This window comes from Cariama cristata, unplaced genomic scaffold (assembly GCF_000690535.1).
Source record: "Cariama cristata isolate BGI_N322 unplaced genomic scaffold, ASM69053v1 scaffold5340, whole genome shotgun sequence".
NCBI classification, from domain to species: Eukaryota; Metazoa; Chordata; class Aves; order Cariamiformes; family Cariamidae; genus Cariama; species Cariama cristata.
The window spans coordinates 336-21,099 of NW_009595144.1; the positions used below are offsets into that span (position 1 = coordinate 336).

The following is a 20,764-nucleotide window of genomic DNA, read 5'->3' on the forward strand; positions in this document are numbered from 1 at the left end:
CATTTTAGAATGAGACACATCTGGTCTCCTCTCGGTTCCCCTTGGGAAGCCTGTTCTGCTTTGTGGCATACTGCTGTTCTCTCCTGATGGTGTTCAGCTTCTTTTTTTAGTATTTGTATGGTACTTTTACTATACAAAGTGAAACAAAGCTTTCAGAGCTAAGCTGTATCAGATTTTTTATATATTTGTGTGTGTGAGAATGATCATGTGCCAGTGACAGCTAGGTTGGGATTAACCTCAAGAAGGCAGTTGAAAATTTTAGTATGTTGAGAGCAAAAATACTGGCTGCTTATGCAAGCTAGTATTTCTGATCTAGCCTGCCCTTATGCTGTCAACAATGGTGGGAAATTTCTTTTAGAATTTTTTGAATGTGCCAGTAGAAGAATGGGTACAGTAGAGTCAATTATTTGTTTTTCATCTCAATTTGACAGGGTCTTTCACAAAATGGGAACTATATAGTCATGGGTGATATGGGAGGCATTACTGTGGATCAGAAACCTGTTTTCTGTCTCAGAAGAAGAAAGGGATAAAAAGTTTGGGTTATCTTAATGGTTTGGAAAAGGGGAGGAGGAGGGGAGGGAGGAGGCCAGCACAAAATTATTTAGAGTTATAAAGACAAGAAATAAGCAGCGAGGAGCTTAATTAAGTTAGAGGAACTGGCAATGTGGTGAAGATACTAATCAGTGTTAATAAACTGAAGTAACACACATTGTACAGAGTAGCTTGAACTGCTTGTTTGGGTTATGTGGCTTTTTTAATTAATCCGTAAAGCAAGAAAAAAGACTGGGCAGTTCTGTAGTCTGTGAGGATTACTGAAGTCTCTGTAGCAGTTATTTAAAAAGGAAATAGTATGGACAAGGATGAGATGGTAAATACATTGTAGTGCTGTTATATTAATCAGTGCTGAAACTCTCTGTTTGAGTATGTATTTGGTAATGGCTGCCCTGTCCCAAAAGCAAATATCAGAGCAAGAGTTTAGTGAAGAAATTATTTGAATGTGGAAAATCTTATAGGAGGAAAAATTGAAAAAATGATGTCAGGAGATAAGAAGAATGGTGAAACATCCGTAGGAAATACTGAAAAATATAAGGAAGAGAGTTTCTTGTTACCTTTTCTCGTAATACAGGAGCTTGTAGAGAAGTTTGACCTTTAGATATATAACCTAAGTGACCTCAGATTCAAGGATGAATCTTAACTTTTTAATTTTGTTATTTTCTCTTCCCAAAGGGCAATATCAGCATGTAAATGTTCCTGAAGACCAGGCAGACAAGTTGCTCCTTGCAAGCTGGGGTCTTCCCCAAGCAGTTCTGGAGAAATACCACAGTCTGGGGGTAGTACAGATGTTTGAATGGCAAGCAGAATGTCTAATGCTTGGACAAGTTCTGGAAGGGAAGAACCTAGTTTACTCAGGTATGCAAATATCTGACAAAACCAGCTCCCCCCCAACTTTCCCAGTGTCATTTACAAGAATGTATTGGTGCTGAAGGGTTCTCATCTGACAGATAAAAAGGTCAAGATCCTCTTTTTTCTGGAGAGACCCCATTAAGATCTGTCCCGTTGCTGTACCTCAGACCTGGCTTGATAGTTTCCTTTCCAGTTGTGAAGAGAGACTTTTCCCCCCATTTTCTCTGTTAGTGTTCCTTTAGAAACTGATAATTAGGAGTCGGTTAATGATGACTCTCTCTTATTACAGACCATGTCAACCAGGAATGGAATGATAACAGCAATGTTAGATATAAATACTTTTGAAAATGTTATGTACTGTCTAATTTTTTCAGTACCTTTATAATTTCTCTTCACCTAATGTATGGGCAAAGCGGGGTGCAGAAGGAGAAGTAGGACTGGCTGATGCACTAGAAATCTGTGGGAAATGACAACTTGTGTGTCTTCTCCATGGGGAGAAGGTCCCAGAGCAGCACTGGGATGATGAAGAACTTTCAAGAGGGGTGGGTGATTTTCTTAGGCTTGGATTTGGGTTTCATTTACTTGGTTCCAGGAGACTTTGAGCCTGATTGCTGGGTCATGACTGTCCCCCAGTATGTGGCATCTCCTCCACAGTTTTCTGTGGCTGATAGATAGCAAACAGCAATGCTTACCGAGGAGAGGGGGTTAATGTATTTGTGGGCTAGGTCAGTAAGGTGGTGGCTGAGCTCTCCTCTCCAACCAGAAGAATGTAGTGGGTTTTTTTTGTTTATTTGTTTTTTTTTTCCCTTGCTTATTGCTGAGCTGCTGCTGCTTCTGGAGCAGAGATGAAAACAGAAGCCTTGGTAGCATGGTGGAAGAGGCTAGAAGAGAAATAGTTTGCAGTCTTCTTGACCCGTTATGGGGTTAACTGCAAATGTGGTTGTGACTGTGGGAGAGATGCATCAGTCAGAGTTCTGCCCCAAGTTCTCCAGTAACTGCTTTTAATGCTAGCTTTATAATGCTTGTTCCTTGGATTTTTTTTTAACTTTAAAAATTATTTAAAAAAAAAACCACCCCAAACTTGTTTTTCCCCCCAGCTCCTACCAGTGCTGGAAAGACTCTTGTTGCAGAATTGCTTATTTTGAAGCGAGTCCTGGAAGCTCGTAAGAAAGCTCTTCTCATCCTTCCCTTTGTCTCTGTGGCCAAAGAGAAAAAATGTTATCTGCAGGTAAGTAGCATTCAAGGATGGTAAATTTATGGGTTGTAGTTGTTGGGTCACATTTTTTAAATAGAAGTTTTAGCATGGATTTGAGGAAAAAAAAATTGGCAGAGTTGTTTTGGAAAGGATTTGTAGATAATTTAAAATGTGCTCTTGTTCTAAGTTGGAGATAAAAAAAATGAAAGTTTTAGCCAAAAAGGGAAATTGGGAAAAATCTAAGGAGTTGATTTATTTCAGCTTTGACTTCTAAAGCATTGTTACTTGCTTTTATTCACAGATTTTATAATAAACAAACTCTAAAGGAATTTTCTAATTAGAGATTGTGTCTGAAAAACTACAAAGGGAAGGTGTCAACATTATCTGAAAGGATAAAAGGATATTTTAGCTTTTCTTGGGGTGTTCCACTAGAATTTTGTGCCTTTGATTTCACTTTGACTTTGCTAAAAATTTGTTCTGACAGAATGTAGTTATGTCTTGGCTTCCTCACCCCAGCTATTTAAAAACAAAATTACAGTGGCAACAGTGTTTTTAAAACAAAAAGATTTTTTCTTGAAAGACTTTCATATCAAAGTGTTTCCATTACCTAATATGTCAAAGTAACAACAATTACTAAAACCAAATACAAAATCAGCAGGCATTTTTGTCATGGTTTCTGACATTTAAGACATTTTGGATGTTAATAAACTGAGATGGTATCTTAACCTTGCAAATTGCTAGGAAATGCCACAAACTGAGTGCAAAAGCTACTTTGAAGTGATTGATAATGGAGACATGCTTTTACTTTAATCTTGTAAAGCTGGAGGATTATCGATGCTGTGTTCTACTACTCCTGGCCTAAGGTTTGGCCGTAGCTGCACATACTTGAAATCATATGGTATCCTACCCATCGGATTCAAACATTTGTACCTTTTGTTAATGCAGTGTGTAATGTGCCAAAGCTTTGGCACTGCAGTAGTAAGTCTTGGAAGAAAAGAAGTTGTGGTTTCTTGACTTTCAGTGGGAGCTGTGACATCTGTGTCTGAGGTCCCACATTTGGGCCGTTGCCCAGGATTTCTCAGGAGCAAGGCTTCTTTGTACATAACCCACTGGTATTATAAACTGTTGCACTGTGTGTTTGCTAACCTTTTTATCAGTAAATGTTTTTATACAAAACGTTGGTCCCCATCTCTTAGTTATGTACACTTCAACTTGCAATGTGTACTGTGTGGCTTCTGCTTTGGAAATAAAAAATGACAGTGGGGAAAAAAAAAAGTAGCAGTAACTGGCTGAGCTACAGATTTAATCTGATTAGTTGACATTACAAGCACAATTTCTAGTACTTATAGGATGCAGGTTTTTATGTGATTCCAGCAGGCATTCGTCAAAATTCAGAGTTGTAACCTTGACATGACATTCTGTATCCTTGGAAAACAGGCGCTGTTTCAGGAAGTGGGTGTGAGAGTTGAAGGCTACATGGGAAGCATGTCTCCTGCTGGACGTTTCTCTGCCCTGGATGTTGCTGTCTGCACCATTGAGAAAGCCAATGGCCTAATCAATAGACTAATAGAAGAAAACAAAATTGACTCACTGGGTAAAATACTAAGGCTTGACCGTTACGGGGATGAGGTTTATTACATACTCTGAGTACAGATGAAATCATGGGATACTTCGTATTGCTCAGTTCTGTATGTGACAGACAGGCCATATAGGAAAATTGAGCAATTTTTCTTCTTCCAGAGCACCTCTGATTTGGATTTAGGAAGGCAATCAGGACTGTTTTATGTAGCTCAGCGGCTGGGATGAGTAGGTAGAAGCTGGAGGTTTTAGTTTCTCTGACACGGATGACAATCCATGGACAGTGGTTAGCTGCAATAAGCAGTGATTCATATAGCTAGAAAATGTCTTCTAATTAATGAAATTGAATTAAGGGTCTAGGGTATGTTTGAGTTCAAGAATGTATGTATGTTTATTTTTTTTGGACAGATTGTGGCATCCATGGTTTACCTTCACTTAGCTCAAGGAAGAGGAGGAATTGTGTTTGATGCTCATCTGCATCCAGATAAGTGGAATGAACACATACAGCTCCTCTGGGTAGGCATTGTGACTAGGAAGGCTGTGACATTAATTTTTCTCTTATAGCCCGCTCAAAAGCCCTCTGTCCTTCTAACTCAGGCTGCTGGGTTACTGTGGCCCTAGTGGCCACTAGATAATGGTAGTATTTAGTGTTTGGGAGGAGATATAAAATGTCAAGAAGGCCTATGTTTCCAGTGCACACTTGGGGAGATGTGCTTTCCTAGTCGGGTCAGAAGTTTGTTTTTCTCTGTTTCCCTGCTCAGTAAAGCTATACTCAGTTATACTTTATACAGTAATCCCTCCCATCTTCACTCTGGCCTGTAGCATAGCTGGTTGCTATTTTAGGAATATAAAAACTGGAAAACTAGATGAGTATGAAACTTCTCTGAGACCTTCACCTATGAAACTGCTGTTCCATGTTTATCTGGTGGTGTAATATTCTGCAGCATTGTATACCAAAAGAGTTTTTTAAACCCAAGAGAGAATAAGGGAAATAAAGCCTTGCAGATTTTCTCAGAGTGGGAGATAATGGGATGACACATTCACACCTGGATCTGTAGGTGCTGGATCACCATGAGTACTTTAGATTGCCAGTGGGCTGGAAGATGAGTGGATGACCGTGGTTGTGCAGCATTTTAAGCTCATTCGAATTGAGGCTTCTGCAGTCCAGTCAGATTCTTGAATGTATATCTTCATCCCTTCCCTTGCAAGAGAACTGGCGATCATGCAGTTAGTTATTTCAATATATGGCTACTTAGTTTAGGGGTTTTTTTTGTTTGTTTTAAATAGGGTTAGTTTGATCCTAGGTCACCACACTGTACAAGCTGTACTGCCAGGCAGAGAGTGGGGTCATGATGTCCGTATTTATGTTGGCTTGGGTGCCTTGGAAGCATACTCAGTATACTAAAATGTATTGTTTAATGATAACATCTTTCAGAAGCTAGAGATATGCCAAATCCCTTTGGTTGGTACCTCCATTCCATCCCTATATTTTGTTGTGCTCTCTAAGAGGAATGTACTTGAGAAGAGTCATGTAGGTATAACCAGCAAATGATTACAAGATTTGAGTTTGGATGTGTCCTCAACACTGATACCTCCTTAAAGCATGATGTTTTTCTTTCACCATTTGAAAACACCTCTGCTGCAACTCTCCATTTCCCTTGTGCCCCAATATGTTCGTATAATTGACATAAGGGTAAAATTTTTTTTTTCCTTTGTATGCTTATTTGAAATGAATTTTAAAATTAAATTTGAGTTTAAAAATAATCTTAGAGTAAGAAATTGACAAAATTTCTATTTAGAGATAAATTTTCATGAGAGCTACAAAATATAGGCATGAGCTGAAAATGCCAGTTTAACTGTCACCTAAAGCAAGCTAGTCTGAAACTGCAAGATTGTACCTTGTCTTCTAATTAATTCTAAATTTAGACCAGTTTGTAACGAGGGTGTTTTATCTTTTGAGATGAGTTACTGGGAGATGACTGCAATTCTGGCTGGATTCCATCTCAAGCTTGAGCTGTTCCTTTTGTTGATTTCAACCTCCTGCTGATAGCTCATGTTGCCTTTGGAAATTATTGAGAGAAACTCAAATCCTCTTCCTGGCAGAGCTCTCTTTGCTGTATGACGCAGTTAAAAGCAATTTTGTGTTCCTAATTATTATATAACGTGTCAGTTTTGAACATCCAGGTACACAGGAGATGATATTCCTCTTGTTTTTCAGTTTCTTGACACTGATGCTAAAGAAATTTTTAGGAAGGCGGATTAGAGAAGAATCTGCTGCCTTCTCAATGTCAGCTGGGAATAGATTTGTAATGTGCTGTTGTGATACTTGTTTCTTTTCTTAATTTAAACTTGAAATTAAAAAAATTGCTAGTTTAATGGTATGTAAAAAAACCTAAAAATCAAATCTTTCCTGCCTGTCATTAAGAACTTTTTAGTTTTAAAGAGGATGTGGACTTAAAGCAGCCTAGTTATTCTATACTAAACATGTATGATAGCTCTCAAGTACTTTTTAGTAGTTTTTTTCCAGCAGTCTTCTAGGGACACACCTAATTTGCAGACAGAAACCGGAGACTGAGGTTAGCCTCATTTTCAGTAGCAATGCAGTATGATGAAATTCTGGCCCCACTTGCACTCCTGAGCTTGTTGTTGAGTGGAAAATACCATTGCATGCTGGAACCTGAAGTGCCCCTTGGCTGCAATTCCATTTCAGAATGAGGATAGCTTTGTGAAAAATACTGGTTGCCTGATTGCTCCTGCTGTGTTATCCTGGTGCATGTGTTCTGAGTACTGCCTGAATAGAGGAGAGCACTGTGCATGTGTGACAGTCAGGTCTCACCAGCTTGCAGACTGCCAGGGCAATACAGTACACAGGTTTAGTGTGAGTTTAAATATGTGTTCTAGCAGAGTAGCAGCAAAAGGTATAGAACAAGTGGCCCATACAACAAAGAGTGGCATTCCCTGTGCTTTGGCCTGTAGGTACCACTAGTCTTCTATGCTTCATTTCAGGATGCAAAATGTGCTGCTGCTTGGCACAAAGACTGGAAAGGTAACTTGTATGAATTTTACTTTGGAAGATACCTGATTACACTGTCTTGTCTCAGCTGCTAGAAGAATTCAGACAGACTGTTGTACGGGGAAGCAGGAAAAGCTTTTTCTGGTAGCTGAATATGTATTTGGTGACCGATGAATTACTGTTTTTTACAAGTGAGCTCAGAATAGAGGAAGTACAGGAAGACAGAGGAGCTGGATGGGTGGGAGTTTGTAAAATAGGCTGATGAAGCAATACAGCACTCTAACTTAAGTGGCTTGAACGAGAAGGGGGGAGAAAACAGATGGGGAGAAAAGGAACATATGTAGGAAGGAGAGAAAAAAAATAAGACAGAAAAATAGCATTGAAACATAATATAAGGTCACATTTGCCCTTAAGCTCCTGCTGTGTAGCTGTACAAGGAAGATATTACATAGCTGCACTAAAAAGGAAAAAAAATTCCACTGCAGCAGGACTAATGAAGCCTGGTGTCCTCTGTGCCTAGCTTTTTTTATTTAACCTTCCTTCAACCTCTTCCATGTCCCTGTGACCCTGCCAGCTGGCCAGAAAGGGTACATACTGCTGCTAGCTGGGATGTGTGCAGGAGGTGTGCTGGCTGAGTTGTAGTAGCTCTATGTTTTCTCCTCAGGGGAGACCCTAGTCTGGTCTGTTGTCTCCAGCTGCTGATATTCAGAAAGCTTTTTAGACTTTATTCTTTTCAATATTTATACACATCTTAGAAATTTGATGGAGGTAGCTAATAGACTAAAAAGTCATTTGCAGGAGGTAGGATGACAACAGAACAGTCATGTAAGGATTTTTTTTCATTAGAAAGCCAAAGTTATATAGTAGAGCTCATTCAGGTTTGGTTAGTGAAAGAAGATATAATAGGAAGCAGGCTATGCCAGTGTAATTACATCTGCTGTAGGTTTTTTTCTGACATTACTGTATTAGTATGGAGTGATGTTTTTAACTAAGACAGCAATGTCAACAAAGCTGTTGACTAGCTCATTTGGGTGCTGGAATGCTCCTTTTCAGATACTCTGAAACCTGGGGGTTTTTACTTGCAGAGAGATTACCATACAGATGCTGCAATACTGTTTTGTGTGGTGCCCCAGACTAACAACTCAACCGATTTATTTTTATTTTTTTAAAACTGATTGTGTGTGTAGTGGGGGGTGTGAAATATCATGATGTTGGTCATGATTTGGTGCTCTCGGAAGAATCAGTGACAGAAGGAAGCCATAGTGGTGTTGGTAAGCACAGCTGGATTTATGAATATAAATTTCAGTTCATGATGTGGAATATGAAAAGATTGAGGCTATCTGTTCTTAGTTTGAAGCTTTGTCAGATATAACCTCCAGATATAACCTGAGTGCTTCTCTTTATCAGGAGTGGTGGTTGTGGATGAGTTGCACATGCTGGGAGACTCTCATCGAGGGTATCTGCTGGAACTTCTTTTGACCAAAATTAGATATGTTACAGAGAAGGCTGCAAAACGGTGGGTGGACCAGGATGTTTGTCTTTTAATGCTAAATTATGGATGGCTCTAAATATTTTGTTCTCTGGGTGATTGGAAATTTGGGTTAACTGCAGGGTTTTTATGAGAGTGATGACCTAGACTATTTTGGTTATTAAGGTCTTATCATATGACCTCTCAGGGGCCTGCCATTGTAGTCAAAACCTCTTTTCCTCATGGTTTTCAATTTGCATGCTACCATGGGATTCATTCTCTCAGGAGAAGAAATAAGGCTGAAGCTTTCATTTACCTTTTTTAGCCTATTTAAATTTTTCGAAAAACTTTTGATTTCTTTTAATGTTTTTGCTAGTGGACTTGCCCTGCTTAATTTTTCAGTGTTTCATGGAATGGGTTATTTATCCTACTGAAATGTTCAGGTATTGTGGAAGAGTGGGTATGCTGTTAACTTGTCAATGGTGAAATGATCAGAAGACTTAAGAGGATGTGCCAGTAGTCTGCTTAGCACTGCTCAGGGTGATCTGTGGTTCTGCTTGCAACATGTGATAGCCTAGTGGTTGCATGGTTTCTTGCCTTTAGCACAACCAATTGGACACTGGGGAACAGATTAGATGTTTCAGAGGAGCTTTAGAGGCTTTTAACCATTCATTATCTAGGTCCCCAACAACAAACTGTCCAGTGACTCCACAGTGCTCAAACACAGACAAAGGCAAGTGGAGGAGATGGTGTATTGACCTTATTAATTTTTATTGGTGTTCTGAGAGAAGTGTCAAAATCAACTGTTCCCTTCCCACAAAAAGCCAGGTTTTGCCAGTTTTCTCTGCTGCTGCTGGTCTTGTGAGTCGTACCAGTGCTGGGCTAAGCACAGACTACCTATTTAGTTCTGAGGGAATTGCCATTTCTACATTGGCTCTCCACTGGATGTTTTAGCTGGTATTTCCCATCCTGATTTCCAGAATCCAGCAGTGTTCTGGGTCTAATCACCTCTGACTTTTTCCCATGTTCTCCCAGTAAGTCTTGGAAGCCAGTACACTTCAGAGCAGCGTGAGTGGCTTTGCCACTCCTTTTACCTTGGCTTATCACGTAGCTGCAGCACAAGTGCAGGTCCACTATCTGCTTTCCTCCCTTGCATTAAAGAAGCAGGAAGGAGAAAACATTTGTCAGGGAAAAAGGGATAGATGCATCAGAGAATGTTCCTGCGAAGACACAGTACTTCATTATATAGGTGCTAGGGCCCAGATTCTCCATCATCATAGTCAAGCTGACAGTGGTTTCCCTTACCACTTACTGACGTGAAGGAGGTGGCCACTATTTTTGTTTTGGAATCCACTTGAGATTCCTGGAGTTGAAGACCACATTTTTCTCTCAAATGTCCTCCCAAGTCTGTGGTGCTTTTTTTTTTTTCAATTATTTAACAAGAACCCCTTTATCCAAATTCTTTAAACACTGTCCAGCCAATTATCAGAATGACCAGTACTTTTAAGAGCTTTTAAAATGGTTAGCTGGATGTCCCATTGAAGTATAAGGCTGTGTCTTCACACCAAGAGAATGTTCTCTGGCCATTGCCAGTGTGGGTGCCCTTGCTTCTCTGTGAGGCTTTTGCAGACCTAGCCAAAATTCTGCAGCAGATTTTTCTCCTCCCCAGTTAAAGAATGTGTTGTGGAGCTGGAACTTTTTTTAATCCTTGAAGGTCAAAAGTTGCTGTAGGGGGAAAAATCTGCAACCTAGGAGGCAGAGCTGTACTAGCAAATGCTTGAAGAGCTTGGATAAGAGAGAGTCTGCCTCTCCACATCCTTGTTTCTGTCTCATCAGTGACTGGCCTTTTTTATTCTAGCTTCTAGGTAGTCTTGTTTCCTCTGTCTTGTCTTTGCCAGGATTACCAGGATCTTCTAAGAAGGTTCAGGCTGTTTCTGAGCTTGCATTGATTTGTCAGACCTTTTTATTTTTTTGAAGTGTCGATTTGTGGTTCAATGCAATGCAAATGAATAGTTTTCAAACGTAGGCTTAGGAGCATAAAAAAACCCTGCTGTGTGGATATAAAAGCCTGAATTAAATATACATTTGGGTATATAAATTAATGGTTTGTGTTTTCAGGTCTGTAAGTCCATTATTTCTCACTGCCTTTAGTGGAAGATCTGTTCAGCACTTTGAGAACTGAAGCTGCTTGCTTCTTTGCTGAACTAAGGGCTTTGGTTCCCAACTCTAGGAAGACCTTAGTCGAGTACTATTTGTCCTGAAATTGAGACAAATGGAAGTGTTTTAATTAAGGCATTTAAGCTTAGAAAAACTGCAGTGGAGACTGAACCATTTGTTTATTTCCATGTTTTTGTTAATGGCAAGGAAATAGTTGCCTTATTTATTTGTTTTCAGTTTCTCTGAATATGCAGTCAGTTTATGGCTGTTGTTACCTAAAGAAGCTTAAAGTTTAGGTTCAAAATGATAAAAAGTTGAATTACTTTGTTATCAATACATAACCTGACATTGTGTTTGCCAAGAGTACAGTACGGCTTGTTTCTTTGTCAAGATGTTGAAAAAAATAGTTTTGCATTTTAGATGCTGGAAGGAAGTAGATTGAGTTAGTTTTTCTGAATCCTGTTTTCCAGAACAGTAGCCTGTGTTGTCACTAACTTTCATTTTCTTTTAACCACTTCCAGACGGGCAAAGATGACCAGTCCAGGTTTTCGTGGGATACAGATAATAGGCATGAGTGCTACCCTCCCTAACTTGGGACTCCTAGCCTCATGGTTAGATGCAGAGCTATACTGTACGGATTTTCGCCCTGTGCCCCTCAAGGAGCGGGTGAAAATTGGCAGCAACATTTATGACTCCTCCATGAATTTAGTGCGAGAATTCCAGCCCAAGCTTCAACTGAAGGTAACAAAAATCTAAGCAGTGGCTTTGGGATAACACCTTTTGTACAGCTAAAGTTAAAAACACAGCTGCTGGTATGTTTTAATTTTTTTTTTAAATAAATGACATTCCTGACTTCATTGTTTACTTCATAGATTGTATGCTCAAACTGAGAACAAAATTGGTTTTTTTAACTTCTACTGATTTAAACAAAAAACCAAAGCAAAACACACGTTCATCAAGTTCTTGAACTTTCTTGAATCTGACTTGAAGACAAAGTTGACTTTGCAGTTATCTTGTTTCTGAGCACTTGACAGGTATAAAGAGTTTGATTCTCCCCTTACCCACGACCCTATCTTGTGTCCTGAAATCTACTTCACTTTCATAAATGAAGGTAAGTATTTCCTGGTTAGGCGAAGGAATTTGCATTAATCATTGGGAGAATGTATTTGCGTCAAAATCTGGTATTGAACCTGCTTAATGATCATTTCTAACTGCAAAATGATCTAATTTTGTCAATGATGTCCATCCTCATTCTTCTGAATCTGTTTTCAGTATTTAGTCTTTTTGCACACTTGAAAAGGACATGAAAAGTTAAGGATAACATACTATAATGATTTGGAAGAACCAAGTGGGCAGAAATGGGAAATTTGCACTTTGTGCTTTTGTAGGTTCCTTTTCTGTAGAGCCTTTGAAGGGTGAATTCTCTCCACAGTCCTCTCAACTACTCTGTGTAATACTAGTGTAGTAGTTGGACAATATGAGTTGAATGCCAGCAATATTTTGGAATGTTTTGCACCCGGTTCTCATTGTATGCAAACATTCTGTTGTCAGTAGCATGGTAGCACGGCAAAGAAAAAGGATCCTAGAAACAAAAGGAAATGTTAGTGACAAGAATATCTGGAAGCTTGCTTTTATGTGGTCATATTGAGAAGGTGATGTCGCATCTCCTTTTCTGGATATTTTTTTGAAGTAGTTTCTTTGGATTGGTGCTAAATTAAGTGAGAGAAAGAACTAAACTAGGCTTATGACTGAACAGTTTAAGGGAGTTGGCTTATTTTATAAGACTAGGTGATCTTCTTGGGCTTGAAATCCATCGCTGGACCTTCAGACTTCTGTTCTGTGCCTCAAACTCAGTCGGCAAGGTATGCAGTGGTGGCAAGGGTAAATCCTGTGGCTGACTGCTAGATTGAGGTGGACGGGGGTTCCCGGAGGCAGGGAAACCAGCGGAAGAGCAGAGACACCTGTCAGGAGGCAGCAGTTCTCGTGAGCGAAGCTGACGTGGCTGGGGAGTTGCCACAGATTTAAACAGCCCTAGGGAGTGCTAGTGACCAGAAGCGCTGTGAACAAGGTGGGCAAACAGGGCGTGGCGTGTCAGCCAGGGCGTGATGCCGTAGTTTGCATGGGAGGGCGTGCAGGGAGAGCCCTGTGGCCTGCTTGTAGGTCCACAGCCCAAGGAAGTGCTGAAAGTCTCTGCCAAAATGGTTGGTACTCACCTCGGAGCTAAAACCAGAGTTCCTACAGAGAAAGTCCCCGAGATGTCTGATGCTTCCGCTCAGATGGAACTGGTAAGGAAGGAGACCTCAGTACAGGTGGTAAGTTGCAATGAGTGCCCAGGCCCTTCTCCTAGAGAAGAAGCGAGTACCTGCATAAGGTGTGCACAGGTTGATGATCTGTTGCATCAGGTGGCTGAGTTGCAGGAAACGGTTAAAAGGCCGTGCAGTATTAGAGGAGCCAAGGAGGAAACAGATAGGTGGTTTCAGAACCATGATCCTGAAGTGGACACCATTGAGAATGAAGCATCTTGGACCCTGGTGACCCACAAAAGCAGGACTCTGCTTCAGCCTCCATCCTCCAGCACCACAACTAAAACCAGTTATGAGGCTTTAACAGCTATGGACACCCACAAGCAAGGTCTGCAAGGAGAAACTGTACCAACAGCATACAGTGGATACTGTAAAAAGGACAGACAAGGGCTCATAGTAGGTGACTCTGTTAAGGGGCTCTGAGGCGCTCATCTGCTGACCTGACAGGGAGTCATGTGAGGTATGCTGCCTTCTGGGAGCTAGAGTCCAAGACCTTGCCAAGAAGGTGCCACAGCTTGTCAAGAGCACAGACTATTATCCACTGCTACTCTTTCATGTGAGCACAAATTACACTGCAAGCCAGAACCTGGGCAGAATCAAGGAAGACTGTAAAGCCCTGGGGATGCAAGTGAAAAATATTAGTTCCCAGGTTATCTTTGCCTCCATTTTACCAGTCAGAAGAAAGCAGGCAGCCAGAAATGGATGTATAATGCAAATCAACTTCTGACTTCATGACTGGTGCTGTCGTGAGGGTTTTGGCTTTTATCACAGTGGGACATTCTTTGATGACTATAATCTTTTAGAGAGGGATGGAATCCACCTGTCAAGAAGAGGTAAGGGAATCTTTGGCAGCAGGTTGGCCAAATTAGTGAGGCAGGCTTTAAACTGAAGGACTCGAGGGGTGGGGTCCAATGTGCAGTGTTCACAGCACTGCATCCAACTGGGGAATAAGCCAGGCCAACCAGAACAGGGACAAATGTTCCTTAGCTGCCTCCCAAGATGAGAACCAGAAGGGTTCTAGTAATAGTAACATGGATTCTTCAAGGGGAAGTCATGCTTGACAAATTTGATAGCCTTCTACGATGGCATGACTGGCTGGGTAGATGAGGGGAGAGGCGTGAATGTTGTGTACCTTGACTTCAGCAAGGCTTTTGACACTGTCTCCCATAACATGCTCATAGGTAAGCTCAGGGGGTGTGGGTTAGATGAGTGACCAGTGAGGTGGATTGAGAACTGGCTGAATGGCAGAGCTCAGAGGGTCGTGATGAGCGGTGCAGAGTCTTGTTGGAGGCCTGTAGCTGGTGGTGTTCTGCAGGGGTCAGTACTGGTCTTTTTTAACTTACTGGTATTGTTTAACTTATTCATCAGCGACCTGGATGAAGGGATGGAGTGTACCCTTGGCAAGTTCACTGATGATATGAAACTGGGAAGAGTGGCTGATACACCAGAAGGCTGTGCTGCCATTCAGCAAGACCTGGACAGGCAAGGGAGTTGGGCGGAGAAGAACCTAATGAAGTTCAAGAAGGGCAAGCGTAGGGTCTTGCACCTAGGGAGTAATAACCCCATGCGCCAGTACAGGCTGGGGGTTGAGCTGCTGGAGAGCAGCTCGGCGGAGGAGGACCTGGGAGTCCTGGTGGACAAGAACTTGACCATGAGCTGGCAATGTGCCCTTGTGGCCAAGAAGGCCAAATATTATCTTGGGGTGCATTAGGAAGAGTGTGACCACCAGGTCAAGGGAGGCTATCCTCCCCCTCTGCTCTGGTCTGGGGAGGCCACATCCAGAGTACTGTGTCTGGTTCTGGGCTCCCCAGTTCAAAAAAGACAAGGAACTACTGGAGAGGGTGCAGTGGAGGGCAACGAAGATGGTGAGAGGACTGGAGCATCTCCCTCATGAGGAAAGGCTGAGAGTGCTGGGTCTGTTCAGCCTGGAGAAGAGGAGACTGAGAGGAGATCTCATCAATACTTCTAAATACCTTAAGGGTGGGTCAAGAGGATGGGGCCAGATTCTTTTCAGTGGTGCCCAGTGACTGGTTATGAGGCAATGGGCACAAACTTGAAACCCCGGGAAGTTTCATCTTGATATGAGGAAGAACTTCTATACTGTGAGGGTGACAGAGCAGTGGAACAGGCTGCCCAGAGAGGTGGAGTATCCTTCTCTGGAGATATTCAAAACTTGCCTGGATGTGATCCTGTGCAGCTTGCTGTAGGTGAACCTGCTTTGGCAGGGGGGCTGGACAAGATGATCTCCAGAGGTCCTTTCCAACCGCAACCATTCTGTGATTCTGTGAATCTGGACCAAGAAAGGGAACTTGATGACCTCGCCACTTCTGCTGAATTTGACTGAATCCTTACCAAGCTTTTGATGTGTATATGCAGTTCCTGCCATTGATCCCCTGTTTTCATTTGCATTTTAGTGCTTTTTATTTCTTACTGCATGCCTACCTTTTTTTCTCTTTCTCCTTTGACCTGCTTGCTGGAAGAGAATCTGGCTCAGCCAAGCAAAACAGATCAGTTGCAGGAACGCTCTTAGGATCTTAAAACCAAAAAGGCAAGCTGTAAACAGTAAGGTTTTGTGTGCACATCTATACAGGTATCCATGAAAGCCTTCTGCTGTGCTTTGAACACTTAACAGTCTTTGGTCAGCAGTGCTTACTGGGTGCATCTTACTGAGGGTGCTTAGACTAATACATCTCAGGCTTTTAGTTCAGACATCCTAGTTGATAAGTCTCCCTTAGTTACTGTAGAGGGATGTTTTCCCTCGGGGCTCTTCCTAGTTCTTCCCCACTGCTGTTAGCCACAACATGGAGGTTGCAGTGATATTATTTTTTTTTGTGTGTGCACTTTGTGGCCTTCGTTCAGAAACAGGTTTTGAAAGCAAGACATAAAACCTTAGATTTATTCATGGGTAGGTCTAGGGCTGTCCTCAACAATGCGGTCATACTAGTGCTTGGACTTCCTAAAGCAAGACAGAAACTAAGATAACAGTGCTCCATCTTCTTTGCTCCTCTTTCTGACTTGAAGTAGAAGATTCCTACTGTGACACAGAAGAGTGACAGCATTCAGTGTGAGAGCGCATTCAGTGTGAGAGCGCATTGAAAATATTTTGTCTCAATTCAGGGAGATGAAGACCATGTCGTGAGCCTGTGTTATGAGACTGTTTGTGATGGCCATTCAGTCCTGCTTTTCTGTCCATCCAAGAACTGGTGTGAGAAGCTGGCAGACATCGTTGCCAGGGAATTCTACAGTTTGCAACAGGCTGAGAGTAAGAGAAAAGTAGTTAATAGAAGACTGTATAAACAGTGCCTTTAATGAAAATTAATTTTAGTAGAAGCTATAAAAATATTTTCTCTCTCAAGGTTCTGCAAAAAACTCAGCCCTTGCCCCAGTTGTTGTGGACAGAGAAGGGGTCGATGAGGTTCTGGAACAGCTAAAGCGCTCCATCTCAGGCCTGGACTCTGTGCTCCAACGTACTTTGCCATGGGGAGTGGCATTTCATCATGCAGGTATTCCTGGATATCTTGGTCTTGAATTCTGTAATGGTCAAGTCATATGGGTTATTTTTGTTGTAGTTACCAGCAATTTACCAGTTGCTTTTTGAAGCCTTCTGTAGCTTATGACTGAAGTAAAATGCTTTGAGAATCTCACAGTTAGAGGTAAACTTGAAATTTTAAAATTGTGGCCAAGGACTTTAATTCACTAATTGTTATGATAAATCTTCTCTCTGTTGTGTTAATAGCACCAATTTTTTAAATACAACTTAAATTTTTTTTGTGAAGCGCCTGAAAAATTAGCTGATTTGCAGCCCAAGCATTTTCAAATTGTCCCTAAAGCTGCCAGAGTATTTCAGAGCAATTTTCCTCAACTTAATACTGAAATAAACGAGTAAATAGAAGTATAACAATGAAAATAAAAACAGAAGGATCATGTGCTGTGAATGCTTCTGGCTAGATCTTTTATTTCTTTCTTAAGTAGGTAGTAGTGTATGTTGATCCACTGAGAGTGTATGGGATCCACTGCCTCTGGAAGAGAGATCAGTAGCTATGGCATTGAATATGTAGGGGGAATAATTCCAAATGCTTAGAAAGTGTGGATTTCATTCTCAAGAATAAAATTGGCCTGAAGTCCTCAAGGAAATGTAGAAAGTAACATGTAAAGTAGAAAGTAGATCTGTAACCTAGAATGGAAATGATGAAGGAGGACTCCAGGGTGAGGATGGCAAATGACTAAATCCTAGTTCCCTACTGTGTGTGTTACATCCAGTTTTCTTCTTTTTATTTCATTTATTTATTTATTTATTTACTTGCAGTGCTTGCAGATGTGTAGTAAATAGTTGTTCATATTGCTACAATGTGTACAAATAGCTTAGAAAAGCTAGTTTATAACTATTACTTTCAATTGAATAATAAAAACAATGGTGAATTTTTGCTTTACTTATGGTTTGAAAGAAGTTAACTGAGGTGGTGGTGTGAGTCTAGTTCCTAACACTGAATGGCAAATGTTCATTAAGTTTGTTCTTCCCCTTGCTTGACAGTAATATTATTAGCTCTTAAATGCAGTCTCACCATTATTAGGTTCACTAAAAGTCATCTTTCCTCAGGTCTTACTTTTGATGAACGGGACATCATTGAAGGAGCCTTTCGCCAGGGCTTGATTAGAGTCCTAGCAGCAACCTCCACACTCTCATCTGGAGTGAATCTGCCTGCACGCCGAGTAATTATACGAACTCCCATGTTTGCTGGCAAACTGCTGGACATTCTTACTTACAAACAGATGGCTGGAAGGGCTGGCAGGAAAGGAGTAGACACGGAGGGTAAGCAGAGGCTTTATTAACATTCTCTAAGAATGGTATTAACCTGATTAAATCAGGGCAGTGCTTTGCAATTAGTGACTAATCATGATGAATTCCTTTGGTATTCAGTATGATTAAGTTAATCAAGGTGAATTTGTTTGGTATTAATGGAGTAAAAATTGTAACTCCCAGGGGATTCTTTTCACTGCATGAGACTTAGTTTGGGATTTATATGACAGTTACTTCAGGAATGGGCTATTTTCTCCTTTGAATTCTTGTTAGCTTCTCAGGCTGTGGTGTTTGTTTGCCTTAATTCTGTGATCCATGGTCAGTTTACTAAAGCATTTAGTAAACAGTTTCAGTGAGAAAATTTACAGTAAACTCTCATTGGACAGGCCTAAAATGTAAGAAATACATAATTTGCCAAACTTCTGTTGTCTGAAGTTCTGATTTGGATTTATTAAACTTCCACTAAACTTCACCATAACTTTTATGGATCTTGAAAGTAGTAATGCAACAGAGAGACAGGGAAATATGAATGGTAGTTCATACATAATACGGTGTCTTCATGCATACAGCGGCACTGATTGATGTTCAACAAAATAATCCTGCCTGTTATTTTAATTTGCAATGGAAATTTATCTTCATGGATGATATTTAGAAAAATTGTATTATACAAGTACAAACACAGTAGAAAATAAGAAGTTCAACAGGAGCAGGAAGAGGGATTTGCTCTACTGATGATTTGACTGGAGCTTGCTAGAACCCTATGTAAGCAGACTGTTCTTACATTTAACTTTCTATTTTTGCCCTAGTAGCATAGCAACAGAGTATTTTGCTACCTATATCTCTGTAAGCTATCCCTATGTGTTAAAGAAAAGGGCAGCTGCATGCTGTATTTTGAAATTTTCCAGATTTTGTCATTTGAGTGTGGCTGGCAGGTGTAAAATTACATTATTTCTTCAAGTTTCTTTTTTTTTTGCCTTCGAGTTACAATAATTAGTACCCTTTTTTGACAGTTCTGATGTCACTGTGTTTTGCACAGTAAGCAGTTGATTTTAGGCTGATGAGCTTCATGAATGTACCGTTTTTTTTCCACTCTGCAGAGTCTTTTGGATAAGAACATAAAGCTACATTACCAGCTGCTACTCTTTCACAGAGTAGGAGGCTGGAGGACAGCAACTTCAGCTGGAAAAAATCCCTTATGTGGATAAAAAATTCAGCTGACAGACAGAAGAGAAATGTTGTTGGGTTGATTTCCTTCTCCCCTCCCAACATTGTAGTGTTGGATTGTCTCAGGTTTTGATTTTAAAATTATTGTTTCTGATTTGATGGAAATTTAAAAATATCATTTTAGAAAATGAAATTCAGTTATTTTTGCATTCATCAAAACTGTCACGTTCCCAAGGTGAAATAGGTAAAGCTGTTCAATATTGCTGAACAAAACCTGGAAATATAATAGCGCCTTTTTTGCTTTTAATGGAGTTTTATGCTTAGATAGCCGGAGTCTTCTGGTGTTGGTCTAGTCTGATGCTAACCTAGACTTCCCCTCTCATTTGAAATGTTCAATGAAGGATCTTAGAGTGGCTTAGGTTTTTGTTTGTTTGTTTTCTGTTTACTAGGTTGCAATTATTGGCTTTAAGTTCTCAGTGGCATCTTGGGAAAGGGTTTCCCCCAAGTCTTGAATGACTGTCAGATAATGTAAAGCCAAGAGCCAAGTGGATACTCATCTTCTATTAGATTTATCACACTGAAGAGTCAAAGTTTTCAGAGGGAATTGTAGGTCACATCAGAACACAAATTTGAAATCAGTGAGCATTCTTTATTGCTTAAGTCAAAATAAGCTTTGTTTTCACAAAATAATGCTTACAGGCAGTTTATCTTCTGTATTCTCAGCTCTGGCAAAAGTGCATGGTCAACAGATGCCAAAAGTATCACCTAACAGGATAAAAAAAACCCCTACATCCTCTGAGCACGTCTTTCATCCTGTAATTCACTTATGTGATCATGTTTAAGCTGTATTCGATTACTCACCTACACTGCTTTTGGGGTATTTATTCTGTACATTAAATTTAAGTGCTGTTGTGTTTTCGTTACCTCTGGATTTGCTAATTACTGTAGCATTACCACAGCTACAGTTTTATCATAACTTAACATTCCTAGGATCTTACTAAGATAGCTACTACCAAAATTACCTTGGTGTCCAGACTATGTGCAGTTAAATCTTAACAAGTTATCATAAACCTATCATGATAATTACTGTACAGCTAATCCAAATCTAATGCTTTTTTCATAGTCAAAGGCAAACTTGTCCTACCCATAATTCATTTATCCTGTGCCAATTGACAAAGCTAACTAGCTAGGTCTCCCAAGGACCTGTTTCTCTGTAATGGCTTTGTTGAAAAAAAAATCTCCTTTATGTGACCACTACATTTTCCATGGGTAGTCTGTACTATTATCTCATTAAAGGAGCTGGCCCATTATTTTTATTTTTGTTTCATGACTCTGGGACCTTTTTTCTCTCCCACAGAATTTCGGTAGTCAGGGATTAACTTAACAATGTCTGATAGAGAATTTTAAGGTAAGGTATATTTAGATGTACTTTCAGTGGAAACCATTCAAGATACTTAAGATTTTTTGTGTGTGTATATATATGCATATATGAAAGTTCAGAGAATGTGTAGTTACTTAGATTAATAACTTCAGATTTCTGAATTACTTTGGTATCTGTGTTATCTCATTTTGAGAGTAGAAGCTGGTTGACTTACAAACTGTCACAAGTTCTATGCAGCTTTTATGGTTTTTTCTTGCTTTTGAGAATCTTTTCGGTTTAATAATGCAATGCAGAAGAAAAATT

The 20,764-nt window shown here is 40.3% G+C and overlaps 1 protein-coding gene across 1 annotated transcript in view; it reads left to right on the top strand.

Annotated features, from left to right (window-relative positions):
* Window positions 1-1,227: 1,227 nt before the first annotated feature.
* Window positions 1,228-20,764, top strand: part of POLQ (polymerase (DNA directed), theta) — a gene marked incomplete at its 5' end in the record, with an annotated part of 52,756 nt that continues 33,219 nt past the window's right edge. Inside the window, 8 exons of the mRNA XM_009700817.1 lie at window positions 1,228-1,410; window positions 2,502-2,632; window positions 4,037-4,193; window positions 8,598-8,706; window positions 11,337-11,556; window positions 16,236-16,380; window positions 16,475-16,621; window positions 17,716-17,928. Of these exons, the coding sequence (XP_009699119.1) occupies window positions 1,228-1,410; window positions 2,502-2,632; window positions 4,037-4,193; window positions 8,598-8,706; window positions 11,337-11,556; window positions 16,236-16,380; window positions 16,475-16,621; window positions 17,716-17,928 (1,305 nt within the window). The remainder of the gene's footprint in view (window positions 1,411-2,501; window positions 2,633-4,036; window positions 4,194-8,597; window positions 8,707-11,336; window positions 11,557-16,235; window positions 16,381-16,474; window positions 16,622-17,715; window positions 17,929-20,764) is intronic.